Here is a 19,235-nt window from a genome sequence, read left to right as displayed (position 1 = left end):
AGAGCAGGCATCCACAGCTTCTCTGGGCAACCTGTTTCAGTGTTTCACAACCTTCACTGTAAAGAATTTCTTCCTAATATCCAGTCTAATTCTACCCTCTGTCGGCTTCAATACATTTCCCCTTGTCCTATCATTACCAGCCCTTGTAAATAGTCTTTCCCTAGCATTCTTCAGGTACTGGAAGGTTGCTATAACTGGAAGGTTTTTTTCAGAGCCTTCTGTTCTCCAGGCTGAACAGCCCCAACCCTCGTAGCCTGTCCCCATGGGGGAGGTATTCCATCTCTCTGAACTTCTTTGTGGCCCTCCTCTGGACCTGCCATATCATAGAATCATAGAATCACAAAGTATCTTTGCTAGAAAGGACCTCTCAAGGTCTTCTAGTTCAGCAACCCTGCAGTAAGCAGGGACATCCCCAACTAGACCAGGTTACTCTGAGACCCATCAAATCTAATGTTGCTTGTCTCTGGGGATATCTCTAATCCTGCAGGGTTATGTCACAGAATCACTGGATGACAAGGGTTGGAAGAGGTCATGGTCCTGTATCTGAATCCTGTACCTTTAAAGGGTCGCTTCCATCCCAAACCATTCCATGATTCTATAGTCATAATGACAGCAGGATAGTTTAGGGGATCACTTCTCTCTTTTGCCCAGTAGGCTGCCAACATCTTTGGCAGGAAAAAGGGGCTGAGTCTGAGCACATCCCATCAGTGAGAACCTTCCCATTCTCAGATGCTAGGAAGTGGTTTAGTCCAGAGACAGAAACGTGTTTAGGGTGAGGTTGCCCTGAGATGTGTTTCTTTACACTAAAGGCTTTTCCTCATGACACCTCTCCATTTGTGACTCCATGGATGCTGATCATGCTACTAAGGTGCTGGCAGAAACAAAAAGAAGGCAGCTCTGGGGAGACTTTACAGGAGCATTTCAATATCTGAAGGGGCCTACAGGAAAGCTAGAGAAGAACTACTTACAAGGACTTGTAGTGGTAGGACGAGGGCCAATCATTTTATACTAGAACAGGGTTGATTTAGTTTAGACATAAGGAGGATGTTCTGTACTGTGAGGGTGGTGAAAACACTGAAACAAATTGGCCAGAGAGGTGGTGAAGGCCCCATCCCTGGAGACATTCAAGGTCAAATTTGATGGGGCCCTGAGCAATGTGATCTGGTTAAAAATATTCCTGCTTATTGCAGGGGGGTTGGACAAAGTGACCTTTGAGGGTCCCTTCCAACCTGATGCACTGGATGATTTTATGATTCTTATTCCTGCCTCTCAGTGCTCTAAGCCAGCAATGACTTGGAAGGGCACAGAAATGATCTCCATATTGCTCATAGTTATCATCCTGATGACTTTAGGGTACATACATGCTCATGGTCATCATCCTTCATGGGGATTTTCATTGTGGAAGACGAATATAATTAAAAGAATATAATTAAAATAATAAGAAAATACTTAAACTAGGAAAATAATTTAAAAATTAATATGAGTAAAAGAAGCCAGTGTGTGTCGTCTTCTCCCCCCCAACACCCCTGGAATTTGCCCAGAGAAAAACAGGCATAGTCTGGTTCTCACCACATAATCTATATTACAAAATTGATTACTCCTTCCTTTTTCATGTTGCAGGTGACTATCTTTTCAGTTTTGCTGTCTCATACTTCTCTCTCTCATTAGAGCTGAAGGTCCACAGGGCTTGCATCCCAACATTTTTCAGCATGTCAGGGAGTACGTTTAGAAGACTGATAGATGTGGCTGCTTTTCTGTGGGAGGCATCTGTTCTTGCAGAAGAAGGGACATGTTCTTATGGAAATCCTATTAGTAAGGAACAGTGAATGATTGGTAGGAATTTTAAATACCATAGCTTGAAACGTTTCCAGGAGATGCTGGGTGTCTTTTGTGGTCATTCAGTCATTCTGCAGTCATTCTCCAGCATGGGTTCGACTTAAAACACAAGCAACCTTCTTTGGAACTTGTTAGCTTGACGAGTCTCCTCTGGAGAAATTCCAAACCCACCTGGACGTTGCAATCCAGGGTGACCTGCTCTGGGTGACCTTGCTTTAGCAGGGGGATGGACTTGGGGATCTCCAGAGGTCATTCTAACCCCCACCATGTTGTGATTCTGTGAAACAAATCACATGTCTTAGACTGTCTGCTGACTCACACATGTAGCCCTGACTTATCATATGGAATCAAGTCTGAAGTGTGTATGTGCTTATGGTCTCCAACACTGCAGTATGGGTGTTCTTGACACATGAAAAAGGGCCCCACTAAGTTTGACCTTGAATGTCTTCAAGGATGGGGCTTCCACCACCTCTCTGGGCAACCTGTTCCAGTATTTCCATGAAACTATATGTAACACCCTCTGGTGTTGATGCTCAAGTACTATGACTTTACTCAGAGTGAGTTGACGTAAAAAGATGTTAAGTGACCTGAACAAGACTGCTTAGGCAATCTGCGGCAAAGTCTGTGCATTTAATTGCCTTTAATTAGCTTTTGTGTTTAAAGGAGGTGTAGTGGATAATAGAGAATCACAGAATGCATTGGGTTGAAGGGACCCTCAAAGGTCATCTAGTCCAACCTCCCTACAGTGAACAGGGACATCTCCAACTAGATCAGGTTGCTCAGGACCCAGTCAAGTTTAACTTTGAATGTCTCCAGGAACGGGGCTTCAACCTCAACCTTAAATCTGAAATAGTTCAATTTTCATCTTAAATTTGTGTATTTTCTTATTCTGTTCAGCCTTTATTTCCTTTGGAAGGACAATAATGTCCAATCTGGAATTTAAACCACCGGAGTTGCTGCAGAGCTAAACCACACTAATAGTTTTCCTAGACAAGGCGTAAATTCTTCATTGCTGTTGTTTTAGATGTCTTTCTAATAGTATCTAACACACACCAGATGTCTGCAGCCACTGGAGTATCATGGAGAAAATCCCCACGGTATTTCTTTCTTCATCTTTTGTTTCAGTAGGTCTTGAAAAACAAGACTTTGTGTCAGAGTTTTCCTTCTAAAGCCACATTTTGATGACCAACAGCAGGATGCTAAAAATATGTCTAAATAACCCCTCCTCTGATTCTGAAATTGAGTTCTGGGGAAAAAGAAAAGGAAAGGGGGAAAAAAAGAAAAAAAGCATTGTGCTTGTGGTAAGAAGTAAAGTGTGAAGTTCCAGGAAAATGAGCTGTGAATTGCAGCTGCAATGGAAATTGATCCTGTCTGTCAGGCTCCACTCCATATTCTCAGAGAAAACAGAGTGGAGCAGGGAAGGAGCCAAGATCATGGATTAAATGGGATGCTAAAGTGCCAGGGGCTAGAACGGGGCTTGCTGGTCCCTCAGGTCAGAGCTGCAACTGTCAGACATCACTGCTGGATACCCTGCTGAAGCTGGCAGAAGGAGAGCAGGATGAAAAGTGCTGCAGGCGCCAGCAGGGGAATTGGGAAGAAGTACCTGGCTCAGCTTCAGGCGTGACAGGCAGTGTGCTCCACTGGGAGAAAAAACTCTTCTCTATGAATCAGTAGATCTTCTCTTCCCTTTTTGCCTCATGATTTGCACCAGTGAGGCATAAGGAAACACCTGGAATACTGAGAATTGTAGAATCACAAAATGATTTGGATTGGAAAGGACCTTTAAAGGTCACCTGCTCCAGTCCCCCTGCAGTCAGTAGGGACATCTGCAACTACAGCAGAATGTTCAGAGCTCCATCCAATGACCTGGAATGTTTCCAGGAATGTGGTATCTACCACCTCTCTGGGAAACCAGGAATGTCTCACCACCCTCATGGCAAACAATTTCTTTCTTCTCTCTAGTCCAAACCTCCCCTCTTTCAGTTTTCTTACAGACCCCTTTAAGTCCTGCAGGGCTAGAAAAAGGTCTACCTGGAGCCTTCTCTTTTCCAGGCTGAACGACCCCAACTCTCTCACCGTGTCATCACAGCAGAGGGTTTCCAGCCCTCGTATCATTGTTGTGGTCCCCCTTAAAAAAACAGAGGTTCAGTTCACCTGAAAACTGCAGAGTGAAGAGGTCTGGCCATGGAACCTGTGGCAGTTTGGGCTGGGTGCCCCCTGCCACTGCTGCATGAGATACACCTCTGGTGTCCTGGGTACCCGCCCACTGGGCGTGGACACAGGAAATGGCATATTTCTACCCATAAATCCTGCACCCTATAAAGCCATCTGCAGAGTCATCCTCTTCCTCTTTCTTCCCTCTCTGCTCCCATGGGAGATGTCCTCTCTTATCGGGTAATACCGGGGGGGTATCTTAGGCCTGGCTAGGCCTAATGCCACGAGGAGAATGGGGGGGGGGGGGGGGGGGGGGGGCAGTCTCAGACCTGGCCAGCCTGAGACTTGCCTAGCAATGGGGGGGGGGGGAAGGAAGAGCCCTGAGGGATTGGGTAGACCCTCAGGTGGGAGGAAGGGAGGATTGGGAAGCTTTTGGGAATTCTGTGAGGGGGTTCTGTATGCTTTAGGATGTTCTTTTCCACTATGCTTTGTAGTTTGTAGTTTTCTGTAGCTTCACCAATTGCTTTTCCATTTAAACTTTTCCATCACTCTCCAATCCCTTTGCGTATGTCATTCTTTTGTCCCTTTCGGGGCAAGAGATGTTCTGGCTGGCCTCAAACCAGCACAGAACCTCTCTGCAGATGGGCCTTTACTAATTCAGGACAAAAACACAGGCTCAGCAAAGAGCTGATGTGGTAGGAAGTAGAGATATTGTAGACAGTACAATCCATAAGGTATATTAATCTCCTTATTCACCTTCTACTCTAAACAAAAGTGATTTCTGTTGTTATTAGCACTGCAAAATGGCACTTCTATGTAGCTGCCACTCTCTAGATCACAGTCACAGAACCCCAGCATGGTGGTCATTGGAAGGGACCTCTGGACATCAACTAGTCCAACCCCACTGCTAAACCAGGGTCACCCACAGCAGGTTGCCCAGGATCACAGTGTCCAGGTGGGTTTGGAATCTCCCCAGTGAAGGAGACTCCATAACCTCTTGGGCAGCCTGCTCCAGAGCTCCAGCACCCTCACAGCAAAGAATTTTCTCCTCATGTTCAGATAGCACCTCCTGGATTCCAGTTTACACTTGTTTCCCCTTTTCCTGTCACTGGGCTCCACCAAGAAGTGTGTGGCCCCATCCACTTGCCCCTTTAGAACTTCATCAGCATTAAGAAGATCCCCAAGGTAACAACAGCTTTCCAGGGTTCAGTAGCAGAAGATGCCAAGTTCACAGAATCACAGATGCAAGGTAACAGCAGACCATTGACCAGGCTATGATGACAACCTTCAAATACTACCTGAAGAGTTAATGCAGATCCCCTGAGCACAGCAGCAGCTTATCTATAGAATGCTTGCTTTTTCCGTTCAAGTTGGGAACTTACCATGGGAAAGTGATAATACATCTTGTCGAAATCAGCTAAATGAAGTCATCATGCTATGGTAATTAATTCAGCTTTCCCTTTTAAACCACAGTCATTAGTTGCCCTTCTTTAACATTTTTCTTTCCTCAAGTATCCTATGTCCTTCATGATGAAGACCATATGCTTCCCAGTGCATTGAAGGTGATGAACTAGGCTCTCAGAACCATATTACATTAAATATTTCCTCTGGGGCATACAACACTATCTTCAGAGAAGCTCATTGCTAACTTGATCGAATGGAAACTTGTTTTTCTATCTTTTGCTACAATAACTGCTATTTTTCATGGCTGTTTGGTCTTTTTCATCCAAAAATTCCATTGAACACAGTATTTTCTTCTGGTTGAAAGTAGACATGTTTCCTTCTTCCTTGGTTATTGTATGAGTTAACTGAACCTATCTCAAAATTGTCACATATTAGGAGTATATAGATCTGTTATGTCTGAGAACTATGTAGAACAGATGACAACCGATATCCTCAGGTCTATAATGAAGCTATGTCTGATAAATGGAAGAAGAGTGGCAATGGAAAGAAAAAGAAAGAAAATAGTGATACTTCAGGAATTAGTTTTATTTGCTGAAAGGAAAAATAAAGCATCATCTACTCCACTAACCATGGCCATTTTGCGAATGTATGAGTGAGGCTGAGGACACAACATAGGTAAATTATTTGGAGAACAGGCCTGTGTCTTCAGAGGCTCTTTCATGGATGAACGTGCTTGGAATATTCACCCTCACTTTTTCAGTGGACATCCCTCATAAACCAGCATTTATCCCACCTGGTACCTCATATATGATCTTTCTTTATTTAATCTTATACATCTTTCTCTGCTGAATCCCGGGGAGGGGGGGGGGGGGTGTTATGTCCTCCATCTTTCTTTCTTTAAATGCTGTCATTAACTGCTCAACCCATTGGCTGACAGCTATGTTTTCTCCATGGAGGCATCACAGAATCTCAGAATGATAGGGGTTGGAAGAGATCTCTGGAGATCACTTAGTCCAACTCCCCTGCCAGAGAAGATTTATCTAAAGGAGGTGGAATGGCATGGGTGGCATCCAAGTGGGTTTTGAATTATTCCTGAGACAGAGATTCCACCACCTTTCTGGGCAGCCTGTGCCAGTGCTCTGCTGACCTCAAAATAAAGAAGATCCTTCTCACATTTAGATGGAACTTCATTAGGGCCCTGCTGGAGCAGGCTGCCAAGGGAAGTGATAAAAGTCACCACCCCTGGAGGGACTGAAAAGATATGGAGATGTAATGCTGAGGGACACAAAGTTGTATAATCTCTGAATGAATGGCAAGAAAATCAGATAGGACCTGAGTAGCTATCTGCTACTGTAGATTACAGAATCAAGTCAGGAACCAAAGCAACCAGGGTATTTGCTTTGCCTGATGAGCATTATCCTCTGAATATCAACAAAAGCTGTATTGTCTTCATCTTTTACAATCTAATCTCCTTCTTCTCTTGTCTGTTTTGTTAGAAGTGAAAATGTGTCTGTCATTCTCTTAAAAATTACTTGAAGATTTAACTAGAGGGCTAACTTGTACTTCTTATTAAGATAACATGCCATAAGAATATTTTCCTTCTGGGCAGGAATCTTGGATAGGTTTTGATGCAGGGTTTTTTCTGGTGGATTTTTTTTTTTCCAACAACCACTTGATTTCAGTTTTAAAATGCTACAAATTAGTTTTATGTCTCTAATAAAATGATGTCTCAGCTCACTGGTGAATTTTTGGATGTGCCTACTGTGGAACTAAGCAAGCTGTTCCTTATTGTTGCACCTAGGAGCTTTCTTCAACTGCTGAGTGTTGTATGTCAGGGTCACCTCAATGTTGTTGATTTTCTAGTCCTGTTTAGCCCATTCGGATGGAATTGCAGTTGCACAATACCCACCAAATGTCCTTTGTTATTCACAGTTTCATCTAAATGAAAAATGTCTAGAAACTCAAATGAAACAAACCAAAAAACCTCTCCTTTTTCATGAAATTTATGTCTGAGTTATGCAGAAGTAAATAGAATCATAGATTCATTTTGGCTGGAAAAGACCTTTAAGATCAAGTCCAACCATTAACCCAGCACTGCCAGATCACCACTAAACCATGGCCCTCAGCACCACACATACACAGCTTGGAAGCACCTCCAGGGATGGGGAATCCACCACTGCCCTGGGCAGCTTGGCCCAGAGCTTGACAACCTTTTTGAGGATGAAATTTTTCCTCACATCCAATATAAACCTCCCCTGGGACACCTTGAGGCTGATTCTTCTTGGTTTAACAATTGTTTCTTGACAGAAAAGACCAACACCCACCTGGATCCAACCTCCTTTCAGGGAGTTGTAGAGAGCAAGAAGGTCTCCCCTCATCCTCCGTTTCAGCAGGCTAAACATCCCAAGTTTCCTCACCTGCTTCTCACAAGACTTGTGCTTTAGACCCTTCACTAGTGTCATTACCCTTCTCTGGACCTGCTCCACCACCTCAATGTCCTCCTTATACCACAGTGCCTAAAACTGAACTTAGTATTCAAACTGTGGCCTCACCAGTGCTGAGTACAGGGGGACAATCACTTCTCTAGTCCTGCTGGCCACAGTATTGCTGAGTACAGTCCCAGAAGTCGTTGGCCTTCTTGGCCACCTGGGCACACACTGGTTCATTTTCACATGGCTGTTGATCAGCACCCCCAGGTGCAGCTTTCCAGACACTCTTCCCCAAGTCTAGAGCATTGCATGGAGTTGTGACGATTGCTTAAGGAATACATGAATGCTTACAGAAGATATGAAAAGCACAGGACTTGTCAAACTTTGAAGTTTACTTCTCATTGATCTTAATTGTTGTAGCAATAGAAAATAAGCTAAGGAACCCAAAAATCAGGATCTTTACTGGGGTGTCTGAGTGTGGAAGAACATAAATGGTTCTATACTGATTTTTCCTTGGCAAGGACATTTTCATCAGTCACCCTACTCACTAGGATGGAGACCAGGATTAGATCTGTCATTGAATTTATTTGGCTTTGCCTTTTTTTTTCACCAGTTGGCAACCATTCTGTATTGGTGCTCAACACTGTTTGGGTGGTGGCAATTAATAATAATAATAAAAAAACCCCACAAACAAAGATAAAGTGGAGGACTGAAAGGGGTGAAAAAAAAATCCTGCTTTGTAGATGTTAGAAAGAACAAGCAATTTCTTAACACCTTTTCTTCAAGGAGTTAAGATGAATAAGGTCTTTGAACAAGTATTTCAAGCATGCCAGAATTTTATTAAAAACTAAGAAGATGAAATCCTGTGTAAATTGTTTAGAACATTCCCAGTGAAGACATGTTGATTAATAAACATAAAACAGGGAAGATGCATATTAATTTGTTTACGTACAAGAGACTCATTAAAAGTCTTCTAAGCATTTAACTAGTGAAGCAGTGGATGAAACCAGGCATTGTCTTTAATCTTGTTGAGGGCTGCAATATGAAAAGCCCCAGATAATTGCTAAATAAGTATAATAGCTCCATTAATGACCATGTTTTGAAGATGTGCAGTATGTCTCAGCTCAATGATAGTGATTTTGCTGTAATATGGTGGAAATTTGGGTTCACCTTTCTGTCCAAAGTGCTGCAGACCAGTAGATATGAAGAAAACTTAATTTTATCAACCCTAATCTTTCATACTTTTTGTCAAGGATTAGGGCTGGGCCAGACACTACAGGACCGACAAATGCTCTCTACGAACCCCTCTGCCTTCCTAAAAGGAAAAAAAAAGGGAAGGAGAGAGAGAGACTGATGGGGTGGGGAAGAAACTAAACCAGCTGGAATGGAAATAAGCACAATACAATCACATAGAAACAAAGAGATACAAACCAATAAGGAACCCAATCCCTGATGACAGTGATGTTGCCATTGCCATCACTGATTATGGGGGCAGGTACTGGGGAAGTCCCAGACTGGACTCAGAGGCAGTTTGGAACCAGATTCAGAAGCTGTATTCTGGAGCTGGATTCAGGAACAGACAGATCAGAATCAAAGACAGAATAGAGAGATTCCTCCTCAGACACTGGCCATTGACCTCTTGGCCTGACCTGGGTGATCCCTCAGCTTGATCCTGAAGATGCCACCCATGGGATGCAATCTTTTGTTGGTCAGTTGAGGGTCACCTGTCCTGTCCCCTCCTACCCATAGGTGACACCTCTGACTTTCTACAGCCCAAGGTGGGACACAAGATTTGGCAGTGCCCTTGGTCTGCACAGGAGCAAGTCTAAGCCAGAGCCTTTCTGCAGCCCAGCCCCTGGCAGTAACTTTCTCCATCAGTGGTCTCAGTGCTAGAAGCAGCACCTGTCTGCACAAACCTGTGTTGAACTTCAGAAAGTGCCCTCAGTGAGCAGAGACTGAGCTGAGAAATCAAATCACTGAACAGAATTGTTTCTGGTCTAGCTCAAACCAGGGCACTTGTTTATAGGTAGCCGTAAGGTCCTGGGCATGATTTTGTTAGATGTGATTTATGGCTGGTTGTCAATGGGGGGATCTCTAGGGAAGCACAGACTAAGTAGGATATTGGTTGATGTACCTCCTGTTGCTTTCGGTTCTTTGCAAAAACACTACTACAAACTGAGGTATTTGCATTGTTTATATCAAATGTGGTTAACAAGAAAAAAAAAGAAGAAGAAAGAAGCTCTTAATAGCTAACTCTTATAGAAAAAAGAGCCCTATGGACTGTTTGAAAGGAATTAAGATATTCACTTAATGTCCTGGGCAAATCGAGATTGAGTAATTGCTTTCAGTCTCACTGCAAAACAAATGAATCAGAAATAGCTGAGGACTTCCTAACACTTTTTTATTGTATAAACAGTCCTAGGAGAAAATCACCATGTATTTGCAAGTTGTCCCTAAAATTGCTTTTTCTTTTCAGGTACTTGTTTTGTGAAGGATTTTTCTCTATACGTGTTAAAGTAAATTTGTTTATATTTGGAGATACTTATTTTTTGCAAGCAAGATAGGTAAAAAAAAAATACACAACTACGGATCATTTAAACTCCATCTTACAGTTTGAGATGAAGCATTAAAAGTTTCTGGTATTTTGTTTGCTCTTCATTTTTCATCAAAGACAGTCTCCTTTTTTAAATGTGTTTAGCTTTTATTCCCCCCCGCCCCTCCACCCTGATTTTCAGAGACCTGTACTTTTTATTGTCTTTTGCATGGTGAGAGATAAAGCATTTAATTTGTGTTTCTGCTTATACATCATATTTATAGGCCTATACAACTCCTTATTTCTCTTATTGATTCCTATTATAATAGGAATAAATAATCACACCTGAATTTTGTTGGTAATTTTGCAGATCCAATGCGTGGGCCACGAAAACTGGAGGTCGTGGAGATCAAATCCAGGCAAATCACTATTTGCTGGGAACCATTTGGCTACAACGTCACTCGTTGCCATCGATACAACCTCACAGTCCATTACCGCTACCAGGCTGGAGGACAGGAGCAAGTGAGAGAAGAAGTAAGCTGGGATACAGAAAGTTCACATCCCCAGCACACAATTACTAATCTATCACCATACACAAATGTCAGCATCAAATTAATTCTAATGAATCCTGAAGGACGGAAAGAAAGCCAAGAACTTGTAGTACAGACTGACGAAGATGGTGAGTTGTTGCCTTGACATATTGCACATACATGCTACCTGATAGTCAACCCATCCTTCTGTAGAAGGGCATGCTCTATCTTCACTAAAATCTGTGACAGGTTTTCTATCAGCTTCACCAGTTTTAAGGCATTAAAGAGTCCATGCAAAATAATATTAACTAAATAAAAAAGAATAAAACCATTACAATATAATAATTTACATAACCTGTGGCATCACACATCATTTAACCATTTCTTCATTAAATTCATAACTTTGGCTTGAACTATGTTCTGCCCCTTAAAAGTTCCAGTATCGTTGTGGAGAAGTTTCAGCTGATTATTCACAGTATCCTCATGTAGATCTTCTCTATAGATTGATATGCTCAACACTAAGTATTTATCGATTTGCAGTTTCAATTTATCTAGCTTCAGTTTTCCAACCACAGGATAGTGTCAGCTGCTTATGCAGACAATATATTCCATATACAGCCATGGAAAAAAATAAAGATATTCCCTTTCTTTTAGTAATTTTCAGCTAATGTAAGTATTTTAGTTTTGGTTTGGTTTGGTTTGGGTTTTTTTTAGCAATACTCTGATTTTTGAGTGCTCTTTTTTGAAGCATGGACGGCAGAACTAGCTACCACATCTCTGTAATGCTCCAATAATATTGGATGAAGAGGTTATACCACCCTCCTATGTCCTCTGTGATATTATGATGATTATAAATGTAGAGTTTACTAGAGCTCTGTTAGCTACGAGTCCACAATGGCACTTCCTTGTTGAACTGGTCATGCATTAAGAATTAGTTGCCCTTTCCAGAACACTCTGTGCTGAGGTATTGCCCCTTAGTGCCCTCTACAAATGTACCTTTAGTTTATTGATCTTGCTTTTAGCCATTTTAAAACGTTCAAATAAATCTTACCAAGTAACTGGCACTGCTTTATACAACAGATCTGTCCTCTTCCCTTTTTTATCCTCTGCAACACGAACAAGAATGGCTTTGCATTCCCCTTTAGGATCAATTTACAGAATCACAGAACTCGAAGGGTTTGAAGTATCATCTAGTCCAAGCCCCCTGCTAAAGCAGGGTGACCAGCCAAATTCTTTATAAAGAGCTGATTTGCCTTTTCTTTCATCAATAGTGTTTTACAGGAAAAGTGCCACATTCACTAATTCCTTCTTACACTGAAGGTGGTGCATAGTGAATCACAGAATAATAAAACAGTTTGAGTTGGAAGGGTCCCCAAGGGTCATCTAGTTCAAACCTCCTTCACATGGACAGGGACACCTCCTACTAGATCAGGTTGCTTAACGCCATATCCAACCTGGTTTGAACGCTTCCAGGCTTGAAGCCTCCACAGCATCTCTACACAACCTATTCCTGTTCCTCACCACCCTTGTGGGGAAGAATTTCTTCCTAATGTCTAATCTCAATCCAGCTTCTTCCAGTTTGAAGCCATCACCTCTCATCTTGTCACTACATGCCTTTGTCAAAAGTTCCTCTCCCTCCCTCCTGCAGGCCCTCTTCAAATACTAGAAGGATCCCCTTCAAATACTGGAAGGTGCATACTGGTTTCTTAACATCTTGTTAAGGAAGATGTTTCCTTGACATTGTCTCCTTAAATAAATCATTCTTCTTCTGAGCCACCCTGGCCTTTGCTTGACTCTTGGGAAAATAATCATGGGATGTTTCTTCTGCCTCAGCAGCATAAATAATAAGCAGACTGTCTCCTTCTGAATTTTTTCTCAAACCAACATTTCAGGTTTTTTCCTTCTTTTGTCTGTTAGTCCCAAGTGCTGTGCCACTGGAATCCATCCAAGGGAGTACCTTTGAGGAGAAGATTTTTCTTCAGTGGAGAGAGCCAGTGCAAACATATGGTGTGATTACTTTGTACGAGGTACCTGTGTTTTGCAATGTTTTAATTTTTATGTGGGCTTCTGTAATTAGGAAGAAAATTAAGTGGGTATTTTTTTCCAGTTTGTGTAAAATGAATCTTCTCATTGAAGACAGCAAAACAAAGTCATAACATCAAGTTTATAATGTAGAAATTAATTATTCAGGACTCAAAATATCCCTGGCTTAGTTGCTGTAGAAAACTATTATTCTTAGACCCATGTGATCCTGCATTTGATCTAGAAATGTGGATCAAATATTTAAAAGATTGACAGATCTTGGTGATTTTTTTAAAATAAAATCAGAGATAACACAGTGGTGACAGCCAGCATCACGTTTAGGTGATGATAAGATGATGATTTCTGTGAGATAAGACCCGTTACAGGACACCCATTGTAATGGAAACAAGCGGGCATAATTAAAAAGAAAAGAAGCCTCGGAAGTTTTAAATGCAAATTCAAGCAAATTGTATGTTGCTAGATGGCTCAAAATCACTGCTTTTTTCTCCTGTGGAACCTCTCCCTGAATACCTTTTAGAAAAATTGACAAAAGACTGCAGAGATTAAGCTGTCAGACAGTAATCACTGTTAAGCTTCTTACCTGACCTTACTACAAAATTGGTATTGAAATGCTTTGTTTAAATAGCAACAACAACAAAGAAAAAAAAAAACACCTAAATGAGACACAGTGTAAAAGAAAAGTTAAACTGAACAGTAACCTATTGATAGTGTTTTGAAAACTATTTTATTGTAAGATGATAAAATGTTATGAAAAATTGTGAATTTGTTTTTTTACAAAGCTAACTAGTCTCCAGCTCGTTCAACAGTCAGGGATCAGAATGTTTTAGTTAAGATGTTAATGTTTTTATTGACGTTAGGCTGTATGGACATAGAAACACACAATGGTAGATCACTGTCCTAGTTTAAGCTACAGCAGAACCAGTTCTCGTCAGGGATTTCACTTCTCAGCTCAGTCTCTGCTCAGTACCAAAACTTTCTGAAGCTCAGGGTAGGTTTGCACAGCCAGTGGCTGCTTCTAGCACTGAGAACGCTGATGGGGAGAGTTACTGCCAAGGGCTGGGCTGCAGAAAGGCTCTGGCTTAAACTTGCTGTGTGCAGACCAAGGGCACTGCCACATCTTGTGCCCCACCTTGGTGTGCAGGAAATCAGAGATTACACCTGCAAGTAGGAGCAGACAGAACAGGTGACCCTCAACTGATGACCAAGGGATTCCATCCCATGGATGGCATCTTCAGAATCAAGCTGGCCAGTGTCTGAGGAGGACTCTGTCCCTTCTGCCTTACATCTCAATCCATGTGTTCCTGAATTCAATTCTAGAACGCAGCTTCTGAATCTGGTTTCTGTCTGCTGCTGAAGCCAGTCTAGGATTTCCCCAGTATCTGCTCAAGCCCTTGAGGTTTTTTGACAAGTTCTGCAGCTATTCAGACACCTTAGGTTTTTATGACATGTAGTAGATGCTCTGTAACTCGCACTTAGCAAACCTTTACAGCAAGTACCACAGGCAGTGAAACCCCCAGTGAGCATTGCCACTGCTCCAACTCCCGCCACAAGCCCTGCTTCTGCTTCAGCATCATTTACTTCCCAGATGGTTTAGTTTTTTTCCCAACCTATCAGTCTCACTCCATTATTCCCTTTCTCTTCCCTTTGGGATGGCAGTGGGGTTCAAATGGAGCCTCTGTCACTCATCTAGTGATTGGCCCAGCCCTTACCTTTGACAAACACCTTTCTAATTAGGAGCATAGGTTCCTGTCTAATTACATTACTGAGGAGTATATGCACTGTACATAGAATCATAGAATCAAGAAGGCTGGAAGAGACCTCAAAGATCATCGAGTCCAACCTGTCACCCTAAACCTCATGACTATCTAAACCACTGCACCAAGTGCCATGTCCAATCCCCTCTTGAACACCTCCAGGGATGGTGACTCCACCACCTCCCTGGGCAGCACATTCCAATGGCCAACCACTCTCTGTGTGAAGAACTTTCTCCTCACCTCCAACCTAAACCTCCCCTGGTGCAGTTTGAGACTGTGTCCTCTTGTTCTGGTGCTGGTTGCCTGGGAGAAGAGACCAAACCCCTCCTGGCTACAACCTCCCTTCAGGTAGTTGTAGACAGCAATGAGGTCACCCTTGAGCCTCCTCTTCTCCAGGCTAAACAGTCCCAGCTCCCTCAGCCTCTCCTCATAGGGCTTGTGCTCAAGGCCTCTCACCAGCCTCGTTGCCCTTCTCTGGACATGCTCCAGCAATTCAACATCTTTCCTAAACTGAGGGGCCCAGAACTGGACACAGTACTCAAGGTGAGGCCTAACCAGTGCTGTGTACAGGGGTACAATGACCTCCCTGCTCCTGCTGGCAACACTATGCATGTGCAGTTCATTTTTAAATGTATATCTAGAAGTTACTCCACCTAACAGGAGTTGTGCAGGTGTCCTCAGTGATGGAAAATAATACCTTGGCTGGACTTTTGAAGGTAGCCAGAGCTGTGTAAGTCTCTGAACATCAAAAGAACCTGGCAGTCTACCAGTGAAGAGAATACTGAACAGAAAATACTGATATCTTCTTAGACTCTAATATATACCTTAAAGGAGAGATGGAGGAAGCAAAGCAATCAGTTACATCATAAACTTGATTTAATTAAACTTTAAATCAAGTATATCAACAAACAGATGCAACCAAACTATCCTTTCTTTTAAAGACACCAAGTCAGTTCAGTCAGGTGGATGGGTAAGAACAGACACCTCGTTGCTGAAAGCTTGTCTGTCAATACTTCTTCTGCCCTGTTCTGCTTAGAACCCTTGAATGATAGAATCACAGAATGTTTTGTGTTGGAAATCCAATCCCTGCTTAGGGTATTAAGCCCCGCTCAGCTTAATTAAGATACTTTTAAGGCACGTACAGTTTAATCTATGGATGAGGAGTTGTAAAGGATCTCCCTAATCTACTGAAATAATCTTGGGGTTTGTCTAAATGTTATCAAAGGTTTTATTACTAATTTTCAACACTTTTTTTCCTGTTATATGTAAAAATAATGTAAAAATCAATATATATTAAGTCAGAGGCTTTAGGAAACTGCATCTGTTTAAGATGTGTAATGCTAAGGCCAACAGCATCCTGGTTTGTATCAACAATATTGTGGCCACAAGATAGACAGCTGATTTTCCCCCTGTACTTGACACTGGTGAAGCCACAACTTGAGTATGGGGTTGGGGTTCAGTTTTGGGCCCCTCTCTACAAGAATGACATTGTGGTGCTGAAGCATGTCCAAAGAAGGGCAACAAAGCTGTTGAAGAGTCTGGAGAACAGGTCTTGCAAGAAATGGTTGAAGGAACTGGGGTTGTTTAGGCTGGAGAAAAGGAGGCTGAGGGGAGACATCATTGCTCTCTACAACTGCCTGAAAGGAGGATGGAGCAAGATAGGGGCTGGTCTCTTCTCCAAAGTAAGAAACAACAGAATGAGAGGAATTGGCTGCAAGTTACACAGGGGAGAGTTAGATTGGACATGAGAAAAAAATTTCTTCTCAGATACACTTGTCCAGCCCTGAACCAGGCTGCCCAGGGCAGTGGTTGAATCACCATCCCTGGAGGTATTTGAAAGCCATGTGGATGTGATGCTAAGGGACATGGTTTATCAGTGTACTTGACAGTGTTGAATTAGTGGTTGGACTTGATGATCTTAAAGGTCTTTTCCAGCCTAAAGTATTCCATGACTCCATGATTCTATATTTCAATGTATTACTCTGTGGGTCTTCTTAATTATAATGATATGGAATAAATATAGCAAAAAAAAAGTCAAATATCACTTTATATTCAAAAGAATGTTGGAATTATTAACATGCAAATGAAACTTTATGAAGAAAGGATGAATAATTTTTACTTTTGCATCTTTTTAGTGGATTTTTTAATTTTTAAATTCTCATTACAGCACATGGAAATTAGTAATTAGTAGCAGAAATCTAGCTCAAGTTTTGCTGTGAATTTGCATTAATGTTTCTAATGAAAACTAAAAATACTGTTTTGAATCAAAGAAGGGTCTTAAGGATACAATAGAGCTCTTGCATGTATTACTTAACATTTTATCTCTCCTCCAAATGAGAATCTGACCTAGGTATGATTTAATAACCTGAGAAATTCCAAATTAGCATCTTAAATTAGAATATCTTAAACTTCAGATTAAAATAGCAGCTTTACCCACTTGCTGGAAAATTTGTCTTAAGCTGCCCTTATCGTCTTCTGTTGTGCAAAGTGTAATTACAGTGAAGTCAGCTGGAACTGGGGGCTACACCTTCTGTTCTTCTCTTATCTGTTTTTAACCTGCTTGTTTTGGGTTTCTTCTTGATGCTGGTTGAAACTAACAGTAAGATGAATTCAAAACATGACACTGTGCAAGCCAGCATCTTGAAGGAATTACTATAAGCCTGAGCTCGTCCTTTAGAGTTGTAATTGAGCTGCCTCTAAGTCTCAGTATCTATCAAAGTAATAACTCATCTCAGTTATGGCTGAGTTTCTGTGTCCCTTCATGGGATTCGGGATTTGAAGAGTATAAGAAAGTAAGATAGCTTATCATAAAATGTCTGACAGCGCATACATCAGGAGGGTTTACTGGATAAAGATGCAATCTCTGTCCACCTGCTCAAGGCAGTTGATAACTTTCTTATTCTTTTGCAGATCACCTACAAAGCAGTCAGTTCCTTTGACCCAGAAATAGATTTATCCAATCAAAGTGGACGTGTCTCCAAGCTGGGAAATGAAACACACTATCTGTTCTTTGGACTGTATCCTGGCACTACCTACTCCTTCACCATTAGAGCCAGCACAGCTAAAGGCTTTGGACCTCCAATCACAAACCAGTTCACCACGAAAATATCAGGTACTTGATTAAAGAATTTTGTTTATGTAAGTCTATATATTTAGAATCACAATGCACAAGGTAGGAAGGGACCTCTAGAGGTCATCTACTCCAACACCACTGCAATAGGCACGGACATCCCCAACTAGATCAGGGTGCTCGGAGACCCATCAAGCCTGACCTTGAATGTTTCCAAGGATGGGGAGAACTAGTAAGAACATCTTCCTGATGACAAATCTACACTTCTCTAGTTAAGTGTAGATCTCTAGCATGTCTCCCTTGTGCTGTCAGAACAGGCTCTGCTAAAAACATTTTCCCCATCTTTCTTATAGGTTCCCTTTAAGTACTGAAAGATCACAAGAAGGCCTCCCTGGAGCCTTCTCTTCTCCAGGCTGAACATCTCCAACTCCCTCAGTCTGCTCACAGCAGGGGCGTCCAGCCTAAAAATAATTTTATTTAACATTATTTAGGATGATTGTTTGGGTGATTATTTGGATGTTTGCATCTCCTTTAAGATGCAAGCAGCAAACTGAAAAAACAAACTACTTGATCATCCCTGAAGATGTCAAAGTGACATGTATTAAAGATACCTTATATATCTTAAATGCTTAAATATCAGCTAGGACTTTGAAATTCCTGTTACCACCCAAAAAACCCTATGAATTATGTGCCTGCAGATAGTGCCAGCTGCTCTTGCAACATTTAGCATAGGGTTTTTTGGACGTGAGGATGAGGGTTTCATTCAGAGCTTAGTCAGCCTTGACATGATTCTAAATTAGTACAGTAACAGTGCTGGAAAATCTCTTTAATGAGCCATGAAGAATTGAGAGCAGAGCAGAAATACTCTGTGTCTACCCTCACTTAGGAAGTGTAGCTAACTGCCAGCCTGCGTATGTTCCTAGCAGGCACGTGGATTGAAGTGGATATGAAACTGTATTAGACAGGAACATCAGGGCTAGTGGTTTGCAGATAACAGCAGCATGACTCTGTCACTTCTGCAGATCCATGAACAATATCTTAAAGTCCTCCCAGAGGCAGAGGAACATTTTGTTTCTCTAGCTGATGGGATGCAGTGCTTTTACATCCTCTCAAATGCTTATGTAACTGATGACAGAGTGTTGTGCAAAGTCACAGCTGAAATCTCTTTGCTCTTAACTTCTCTACAGTCTTCTTGGGAATTAAACTGAAAGTTGAACTGTGGCCTCTTGATAATATTTATAGAAAATTGCCTTATCTATTTGCGGTCAGCTTGGCTTTTCAGAAAGGATAAAGAAAAGCATTTGGATGCAAAATCTTTCTCTTTTACTCTCATTCTATGTATTTTTTCCCCATTATTCATTTTCTGTTCTCATTAAATTAAAAAAATAAAAATAAAGCAACAGGTTTTAAACACAAATAGAGCACTTTCCTTTTTCTTATTATAGTCAAGGATAATTAATGAAGGATGGAAATTATTGCCAA

The 19,235-nt window shown here is 41.7% G+C and overlaps 1 protein-coding gene across 1 annotated transcript in view; it reads left to right on the top strand.

Moving 5' to 3' along the window:
• Positions 1-19,235, top strand: part of PTPRM (protein tyrosine phosphatase receptor type M) — a 515,441-nt gene that overhangs the window by 250,348 nt on the left and 245,858 nt on the right. The window contains exons 8-10 of the mRNA XM_054381571.1: positions 10,727-11,035; positions 12,804-12,913; positions 17,594-17,795. Of these exons, the coding sequence (XP_054237546.1) occupies positions 10,727-11,035; positions 12,804-12,913; positions 17,594-17,795 (621 nt within the window). The remainder of the gene's footprint in view (positions 1-10,726; positions 11,036-12,803; positions 12,914-17,593; positions 17,796-19,235) is intronic.

The sequence above is a fragment of the Indicator indicator genome, chromosome 6, assembly GCF_027791375.1.
Source record: "Indicator indicator isolate 239-I01 chromosome 6, UM_Iind_1.1, whole genome shotgun sequence".
Lineage (NCBI taxonomy): Eukaryota > Metazoa > Chordata > Aves > Piciformes > Indicatoridae > Indicator > Indicator indicator.
This window is presented reverse-complemented; position numbering and strand designations above follow the sequence as displayed.